This window comes from Pseudonaja textilis, chromosome Z (genome assembly GCF_049901715.1).
Source record: "Pseudonaja textilis isolate UNSWEBS1 chromosome Z, rPseTex1.2, whole genome shotgun sequence".
Taxonomy (NCBI): Eukaryota; Metazoa; Chordata; class Lepidosauria; order Squamata; family Elapidae; genus Pseudonaja; species Pseudonaja textilis.
Window position 1 is genome coordinate 121,766,012 of NC_142008.1, and position 10,083 is coordinate 121,776,094.

General features: G+C 40.2%; 1 protein-coding gene across 1 annotated transcript; it reads right to left on the reverse strand.

The window, feature by feature from the left end:
• Nucleotides 1–7,910: 7,910 nt before the first annotated feature.
• On the reverse strand, nt 7,911–8,930 carry LOC113449448 (olfactory receptor 4E2-like). Its single transcript, XM_026720554.1, has one exon. The coding sequence runs from the start codon at nt 8,928–8,930 to the stop codon at nt 7,911–7,913; it is 1,020 nt and encodes a 339-aa protein (XP_026576339.1).
• Between the last annotated feature and the right edge of the window lie 1,153 nt (nt 8,931–10,083).

Below are 10,083 nucleotides of genomic sequence, written 5' to 3' on the forward strand. Positions count from 1 at the left end.
TCTCAGAACACTTCCAAGTCTGCATACATAGAAATACACACCTAGAAACTATTTCTCAATATGGATATATATCCCATAACCACTTCCTTATATCTCAAGGAAATAATGTGAAGTTACTGCCTTCAATCAAGGCTGGAAAACATTTACTACTCTAGGGTCCTTCCTCGATTTCTTTCTTTCTATCCAGCCATCTGTCATCAATCCATCATAGATAGACCTCCACTGCTTCAAATATACTGTCAGAATAGAATAGAATAGAGTAGAGTAGAGTAGAGTAGAATAGAATAGAATAGAATAGAATAGAATAGAATAGAATAGAATAGAATAGAATAGAATAGAATAGAATAGAATTCTTTATTGGCCAAGTGTGACTGGACACATAAGGATTTTGTCTTGGTGCATATGCTCTTGGTGTACATAAAAGAAAAGATACATTCGTCAAGAATCATAGGGTACAACACTTAATATAGTCATAGGGTACAAATAGGCAATCAAATCATACTAGGAAACAGTCAATAAAAATCGTTAGGATACAAGCAACAAAGTTACAGTCATACAGTCATAAGTGGGAAGAGATGGGTGAAAGGAAGGATGGGAGGATTAATAGTAATAATGCAGACTTAGTAAATAGTTTGACAGTGTTGAGGGGATTATTTGTTTAACAGAGTGTTGGAGTTCAGGAAAAACCTGTTCTTGTGTCTAGTTGTTCTTGTGTGCTCTATAATGTTGTTTTGAGGGTAGGAGTTGAAACAGTTTATGTCAGGATGTGAGAGATCTGTAAATATTTTCACAGCCCTCTTTTTGACTCGCGCAATATACAGGTCCTCAGTGGAAGGCAGGTTGGTAGTAATTGTTTTTTCTGCAGTTCCAATTACTCTCCGAAGTCTGAGTCTGTCTTGTTGTGTTGCAGAACTGAAGCAGACAGTTATAGCAGATGACAGACTCAATAATTCTTCTGTATCAGCAGATCCAACTAACAAATAAAATGTATCAATAAAATAAAATGTATCAGCATCCCAACTAACAAACACCAAACCATTAAACTCCGAGACAAGCATTTTCTCAAAGTTCCATTTTATTAGAGTTGTCATATTGGCATATCTGGGAAAACCCAAATCTGAGAATTCCGGGTTTTCCCTTCCCAAAAGAAATTCATCCATCCATCCCCTGCATCCTTCAGTCCTTCACATGGTCCAATCAAATGTCCATCACAACTGGAGACATTCTTCCTGACACTCCTCTCTAAGTGCAGGGTAAGATGTCCTTGACTTCCTGAGAAAGAATGTTGTTGAGTCTACTCTTCCGCCTCTCTATAAACCCCCCCCTCCCAAATTCCCAGGCTCTAAAGGTGACAGCCTCAAATCTTCTAAGTAAAATATGGCTTCCAAGGCTGACATATACAACACACAAACACACACACAGCCATCTCTGCACATTGCCTGATTATTTCAAAAGACCATGATAGTTTATCAAGTGTTCCTACCAGGGGGCTATTCAGATTTTCAATTGAGGTGCCTCGTTCAGAGGTTACAGTTTTCCCTTTCTTCCTGACACAAACACACTTTTGCTACTGCATATTTCTACCTTGGCTTCTGCCTTATATAAATAGCTCTTTTGTTCAATAAGCTGGGGCTTAACACCTCATGGATGAGTAGATCTGAAATACAACTCAGGTTTGCAAATCATTGTTTAGTATGCACCCTTAGAGCTGAAAAGACATTTCACACACATTTCAAATATGCATCATGCTATTTCCAGATTTTTTCAAGCTGAATAGATAGATAGATAGATAGATAGATAGATAGATAGATAGATAGATAGATAGAGAGAAATTATATAGATATCAATATAGATACAGATATAGCTGATATATAGAGTGTGCACACACACGCACACGCACACACATACAGAGACAGAGACAGAGACAGAGAGAGAAGCAGACAGATAGACAGACATGATAGTCCTCTTCCAATATCTAAGGGGGGAAGGTTTAACCTATTATCATCAAGAAGCAATGGATGGAAACTAATCAAGGAGAGAAGCAACCTAAAACTAAGGAGAAATTTCCTGACAGTTAGAAACAATTAATCAATGGAACAGTTTGCTTTTAGAAGTTGCGAGTGCCCCATTACAGGAGGTTTTTAAGAAGAGATTGAACAACCATTTCTCTCAAATGGTATAAGGTTTCCTGCTTGAGCTGGAGGCTGGATTAGAAGACCTCTAAGGTCCCATCCAACTCCATTATTGTGTTATTTTTATTTGCCTCTAAGCCTTATATACATCTTTGCAGCTATCTTCACGCTCATGTACAATCATAGTCAAATACTCACATTTTCTGAAGATAATCCATTCAGTAATGGTATCTCAGGTAGGATAGTGAATTGGGGAGCAAAAACTTAAAAATGAGTTGTCACCATCCACTAGCAAGCCTTGGTGGGGTCCATCATAATCATTTCCCTTCTATAGACTTAGACAACCAGAAAGAAATACTGGAGGTGATGTCACGGATTGCAATGAAGATAAAATGGGATTTTTCCAGATTGGAAATCTGCACACTAATGAATTCACTATTGAGCTGGAGTGTTTAATTAAAGTTTTCCCAAGATGGCCAAAGGTTGTAGACAGATTTAGTAACAACTAATAGAGCAAAAAAAAAATTGTGTCAGAAGGAAGGTTCCCATAATGACGTTCAGAGGTCCATTACTAACCAATTGTCAATTTTTGCCAACAAACACTACCAGCAGAATTACCGAATTGGAAGGGACCTTGGAGGTCTTTTCTGCTCAAGCAGAAAAACATACTATTTCAGACAAATGGTTGTCCAATCTCTTCTTTAAAATCTCAAGTGTCGAACCACCCACAGCTTCTAGAGGCTACAGAGACACTGCTTGGTCCTTCCATGAGTTCTGAGCTTTCCAAATCCGAAAGGAATCTTGCATTAACAAAATACCATGGTTTAGCTGTCTAAAAATTTAGATTTTATGTAATTTTCATTACATCAACGAAGTACAATCATTCATAATAATCCTATGACAGTCACCTGCCAACTTGGGTACTCTCTTGCAAAGTAGACTTCAATTCCCAGAATCCATCATCCAATATGGTTTTCACTGAGAATTCTGGGGGCTACTTAGAGAACAATAATAGGGTTGGAAGGGACCTTGGAAGTCTTCTAATCCACTGTTCAAGCTCGAGATCCTGTACCATTTCTGACAAATGGCTGTCCAGTGTCTTTTTGAAAGCCTCCAGTGATGAGCACACACAACTTTTGAAGGCAAGCTGTTCCATTGGTTGATTGCTCTCATTGTTACAAAAATTCTCTTTAGTTCTAGGTTGTTTCTCTCCTTGGAATCCATTGCTTCTTGTCCTGCCCTCAGGTGCTTTGGAAAATAGGTTGACCCCCTCTCTCCTTTGTGGCAGCCCCTCAAATACTGGAATACTGCTACCATGCCACCCCAAGTGCACCAACCATCAGTGGTGTATTAACCATTAAGCAGACCAAGCATATGCTTAGGGCACCAGACCCAAAGGGGGTACCACAAAGTTGAGAATATGGCTTCGTTTGTACAGTATGTACAAAGGAGGGAGTGGGGCACCAAGATTTGTCAGTGCTTAGGGCACCAGTGAGCCTTAATCCGCCACTGCCAACCATACCCAATTCCTGCAACTGTTGTTGGTATCTTTTAGCCTAATTATTCTTGTTGCTCTTCTCTATACTTTTCCCAGTACCTCAACATACATTTTGTTTTTTGGTGACCAGAACTGGATACAGTATTCTAGGTCAGGGGTCGCCAACCTTTTGGACCTCAGAGACCACCAAACTCATAATTTTAAATCCCGCAGACCAGAGACCCTGGGAAAATCCCCCCAAAAGGCTGCAGGAAAATTCCTCACCCCGTTCTCCTATCAATTGATCATTCTTTATTTGGGATCACAGGATACCATCTCCAGCTCTGTTCCCGGGGGAGTGGGAGAGAGAGAGACTTTTAGCTTTATGCAAGGAAAGCAGCAGCAGCAGCAGAAGTCTTTCTTTCTCTTCCCCAAACTCCACCAGAAATGAGTCTTTGTGAGACTTGTCACACCAGCGCAGCCTCTTGGTGCAGGATGTCTTGCAGGGTCCCAAAAACTCATTTCTGTTGGAGTTTGGGGGAGAGAAAGACTTTTGCTGCTTTCCTTGCATGCAGCCAAAAGCAGAAGAAGAAAGAATTGGAAAGAAGCAGCCTGGTGGCCAGGCAAGATGTGTGGGGCAAGTGGGGCGAGTTCCCCCCATCCGCCTTTCCCCTCTCCCCTCACTACCTCATGTTGTTCACAATGCAAGCAACAGAAGCCTTGTCTTCCCACGGGCCACGTGGGCAGCGCAGCCTTGAGTTCCTGTGCAGCCTGGATTAATTGCTTTGGGGGTGATTTGGGGATGACATTTCTCTGCAGACCACCAAAATTTTCTCATGGACCACCAGTGGTCCCTGGCCCACTGGTTGGTGACCACTGTTCTAGGTGTGGCCTTACTAAGGCTTTATAAAGCAGTCTTAATACTTTACATGATTTTGATTGTATTCCATTGTTCGTACAACCAAGAACTGTATTAACCTTAGCTGCAGTTGTGATTTTACTAAGGCTGTATTTTGTTAGTACACTTGAGGTGAGCCAGGTTGCAGGAAGTTGTTATATAGGCTTTTTTTTTTTTATTTGTTAGTATATGTTTTATTTTTTTATTCATCGACATATTTTGAATACAGTGTATTGTCAGGGTATATCATTTACAAAAAAGCAAGAGAAAAATAGGGGCATTTTTTAAAAAAGCATCCATCCTTGACCTAATTATATATCTAGACCAGGGGTATCAAACTCAATTTCATTGAGGGCCACATCAGGGCTATGGTTCACCTCTTTAGGGAGAAGGAACTGTGTGGGCGTGGGCAGCTTGACACCACTCTCCAAACTGCTGGCATGTTTCTGCTTCACATTGGGTAGACTGGGCCGAAGCCAGGCTGACCCAATCTTTCCTCTTCGCATTAGGTAGACCAAGATGGCCCCTGGGCTGGATCCAACCACATCGCAGACCTAATCTGGCCAACGGGCCTTGAGTTTGACAACCCTGATCTAGATCATTGTTCAGACCCTCAGTTACTACACTTAAATAAACAATATTGCCTATGCCAGTGGTGGGATTCAAAAAACTTTACTACTGGTTCTGTGGGCATGGCTTGGTGGGCATGGCAGGGGAAGGATACTGTAAAATCTCCAGTCAGAGGTGGGATTTGCCGGTTTTCTGAACTATTCAAAATTTCCACTACCGGTTCTCCAGAACTGGTCAGAACCTGCTGAATACCACCTCTGAGTAAAGAGTAACCATAGCAGGTGTAAGTAAGCATTTTTTCTTTTTGCAGAAATTGACTCTAAAGTAGATGCTAGTTGAAATGATAGTTTTAAATATTATGGGACATTCAGGTTATACTTGTACTTCATGTTTTAGTTCTGAAAGTGCAATTTAGTGAATTATTGTATCAAAGTCTTGATGTTGCTTTGTACTCTTTTGCAGTGCACCTATAGGAAAAAATGTTCTACTATTTAATCGTGCAAGAGATAATGTACACTAAGGCAATGTAACGAAGAGAATTCAATGTCATAACAATTTCAAATGCTGGTATATTTAAGAATAGTGTAAATGGCACGAAACTACATAATTTTAAAAACAGAAGTACAATATTTTTGGGGGTGACCAGAAATTCCTTGACAAATCTGGTAGATTTGTCTCCAGTATTTTAGACATGCTTCAATATTTTTATTTCTGAAGTGAAGACACCTCAAGTTTTTTTGAATGATGCAATTGAACTTTGTGTTTATATGAAAAATACTGGATGAGCTTCCAACTCCAGAATCTTTTCATAAAAACAGTATTAAAATAAGTAGTATCATTAACTATAATTGATAGCAGTCTTCCAATATTTGAGAGGCTGCCACAAAGAAGTCAACTTTTGACTTCCAAAGCACCTGAGGGCAGGGCAAGAAGCAATGGATGGAAACTAATCAAGGACAGAAGCAACCTAGAACTAAGGAGAAATTTCCTGACAGTAAGAACAATTTCCTGACAGTAGTACAGATTGCCTCCAGAAGCTGTGAATGCTCTATCACTGGAGGTTTTTAAGAAGAGATTGGACAACTGTTTGTTCAGAATGGTATAGATTCTCCTGCTTGAGCAGTGGGTTGGACTAGAAGACCTCCAAGGTCCCTTCTAACTCTGCTATTCTGTATTATTCTGTATATTCTGTAAGTGTAACAATTAATAAACAGTAACAATTAAAGAAAAAAAGCAATGGGTTCTATTACAAATTAATCTCAGAGTCATGTTTATGAATGAACAATAAAAAGGTCCATAAAAATAAAATAAAGAATGAATTTAAACATATAACAACTTTTTTAGACAATTAGTCTTATAGCAGGGATGTCAAACTCAAGGCCCGTTGGCTGGATCTGGCTGCATCTGCACCTCCTCCCCTCCCATCCCCCAGGCAGGCTCCATTTTCATTGGCAGTGGGCTAGCAAAACGAACTAAAAACAAAGCAAAAGGAGAAATGTTTCACCTTTTGCATTTGAGCATGGAAGAAGGGATAGGAAAGGAGAAAGGGAAAGAGGAAAGACAAAGGAAAAGATGGGAAGATGGGAAGAAAGCAAGGAAGGAAAAATAAGGGAAGGAAGCCAGCAAACAAGCAAGCAATGAGATTATAATGGGAGTGAGGGAGGGTCTGAGGGAAGTCTTCTGTTAACACTTGGTCACCACAGATGCCCTGACATGAATGACATTGTGTTGGCCCTCTGAGGTCAAACACAACCCTGATGCAGGCAGTGGCCCTCAATGAAATCAAGTTAGACCCCTGTCTTATAGTATTTAGCATGAATGACTTTTCTTCAATCGTTGACCCTTGAGATGTATTTCCCCAATATTCATTTATAGACATTTTGGTTAGAAGAAAACACATGTCCTTGTTTCCTTTTCGTTTCAGTTGAGTCTACTCCCTCCAACTCTCCCCTTTCACTTAGCTGGGAAGGGACAGTTCACCAGTTCTTCATTAAATCTTATGTAGGAGTGTAGTTTTGTCCTTTTCCTACAGAACTGTTTCCAGTACAGATTTCAGGCCTTTGGATTGGTCATGCTCCAAAACCATCACCTTGCTTTTTACAGAAATTAATGGTATCTTACAGATGTCCTAAAAACTTAACATAGTTGGCTTTCCATGTCTCCAAACTTAGAAAAATTGACCTGTTGTAGACATATAGGTAGTTCTTAACTTACAACCATTAGTTTAGTGACCATTTGTGCTAGAAATTCAGGTTATATATAGCACCACAGACCAAACAAAGAATACAGTCACCATGTGCTTTGCTGCTCAACTATATAACCATAATAGGAAACAGGAAACTCTCCTCAGAACATAAAGAAACCATAGATGGTAATCATAGATGCACACTAAACACTGCCCTCTACTGACTGAATAATTCTGTAGTTGTTGCAATACAAGATACATTCTAACATTTATTCCAACAGTTTGAAATTACAACAGCACTGGAAAAAGTGATTTATGACAATTTTTTCCTCATGGTACTGCAATTGGCATGTACTTATGATAATTGTAGTGTCTTTGGATCATGTAATCACCTTTTACAATCTTATGACAGGCAAAGTCAATGGGGAAGCCAGATTCACTTAATAACCATATTGTTAACTTAGTAACTGCAGTGACTCGCTTAACAAATGTGGCAAGAAAGGTTGTAAAGTGGGACAAAACTCACTTAATTGCTGACTTGCTTTGCAACAGAATTTTTGGGTTCATTTGTGGTTGCAAGTTGAAGACTACCTATACTTAAAAAAAAAACTTCTGTAGCTTAAAATACTTCACTTGACTTTCTTGAGATCATCCATTGCATTGAATTGTCTTCTCCTTTTTGACTGAGTGGTTTTCCACCAAAGCAAGTTGACCAACCCCTTTCCTTATGAAGAAGACCTTCCTCCGGCACCAGAGTTTCCTCATAGAGTTCTTCACCTCTTTGTTTCTCAGGGTGTAGATTACCGGGTTGAGGAAAGGGGTCACCATGGTATAGAAGACAGCGGCCATCTTCTCGGTGGTAAAGCTGGAGGTGGGGTGGGTGTAGATAAAAATGCAAGGTCCTAAAAACAAGACCACCACAAGTAGGTGGGCAGCACATGTGGAGAAGGCTTTGTGATAGCCCTCAGCCGTCTGCTTTCTCAGGGAGAGAAAGATGACGGCGTAGGAAGACACCAAAGCCAAGAAGCAAAGCAAAGAGATCACCCCACTGTTGGATATCAAAAGCACTTCAGTGAAGTATGTATCGGCACAAGCCAACTTCATGATTGAGGGAATGTCACAGAAAAAGCTGTCTATGACATTTGGGCCACAGAAAGGAAGATGAATGGTGAGGAAAGTCTGGACCAGAGAATGGATGATGCCTCCGATCCACAGAGCACCCACCAACCATGCACAGATCTTCAGGTTCACAAGAGTTGCATACTGTAATGGATAGCAGATGGCAACACAGCGGTCATAGGCCATGATGGTCAGAAGGAAGATCTCAGCAGAGGCACAGATGTGGAGAAAGAAAAATTGTGCCACACAGCCCCCAAAGGAGATGATCTTCTGCCTGAAGAAAGAGTCCAGGAGCATCTTCGGTGCCGTGACAGAGGAATGGCAGATGTCAAGGAAGGACAGATTTCCCAAAAGGAAGTACATGGGCGTGTGGAGGCACTGGTCCCAAGCCACCGTCAGTACAATCAAAAGGTTTCCTACTAGGGTAAGCAAGTAGATGATGAAGAAGATTGCAAATAAAACCAGTTCTAGACTCCGATTATCAGTCAGTCCCAAGAACACAAAATGAGACACTGTCTGGTTCACTATTGGAAGGGGGGAGATGAACATTCATGCATTCAACCTAAACAAAGAGAAATAAGGTATTTTGCTCAAAGTATGTATGTGTAGGAAAAAATATTCCTCAATATTATTTATTTAGCGTATGGCAAAGATGTTAAAAAGCACATCACAGTTACATTCTCACTGGCTAAATATGAAACTGAGCCAGCAGCTGCCAAAAAAGCCAACACGGTTCTAGGCAGCATGAACAGAGGGATAGAATCAAGATCACGTGAAGTGTTAATACCACTTTATAATGACTTGGTAAGGTCACACTTGGAATAGTGCATTCAATTTTGGTCAACATGATGTAAAAAAGATGTTGGGACTCTAGAAAGAGTGCATATATTGTGATTATATATATATATATATAGTGTGTGTGTGTGTGTGTGTGTGTGTGTGTGTGTGTGTGTGTATATATATATATGGCATTCGGCTTTGCTCGGGTATTTTCCCACGTCATAGTAGCTGTGCTTTTAAAGTTGTAGCGACGTTTCAGCAGAATCTCATCTGCCATCATCAGGCTTCTGTATAGTGTTCATCTGTGAGTTAGGCTTTTATAGTGGTTTCAGATTTAAATTTGGGGCAGCCTATTGCTGTGCCAGAATAGTTTTTTCTTCACCCTGATTGGTTGGGAGTCTTGGTCTGTGTTTATTGGTCTTGGAGTTCGCTGTGTTCTGCTTGATTGGTGTTTCTAATATCTCCTGTCTGTTTTTTGGCTCTTTTTGTCTCTTGACTGGCTGGCAACATTGTGTTACTTTATTGGAGGCCTAAATGGACGGGTAAATGGACGGCTATCATTAGTTAGGAAGATATTAGAAACACCAATCAAGCAGAACACAGCGAACTCCAAGACCAATAAACACAGACCAAGACTCCCAACCAATCAGGGTGAAGAAAAAAACCATTCTGGCACAGCAATAGTACTGCCCCAAATTAAATCTGAAACCACTATAAAAGCCTAACTCACAGATGAACACTATACAGAAGCCTGATGATGGCAGATGAGTCTGCTAACATCGCTTCAACTTTAAAAGCACAGCTACTATGGACGTGAAACTCGAACAAAGCCGAATGCCATACATGTAAGTACCCGCGAAAACTTAAGAAAACAAATATATATATATATATATATATATACATATACATATACATATACATA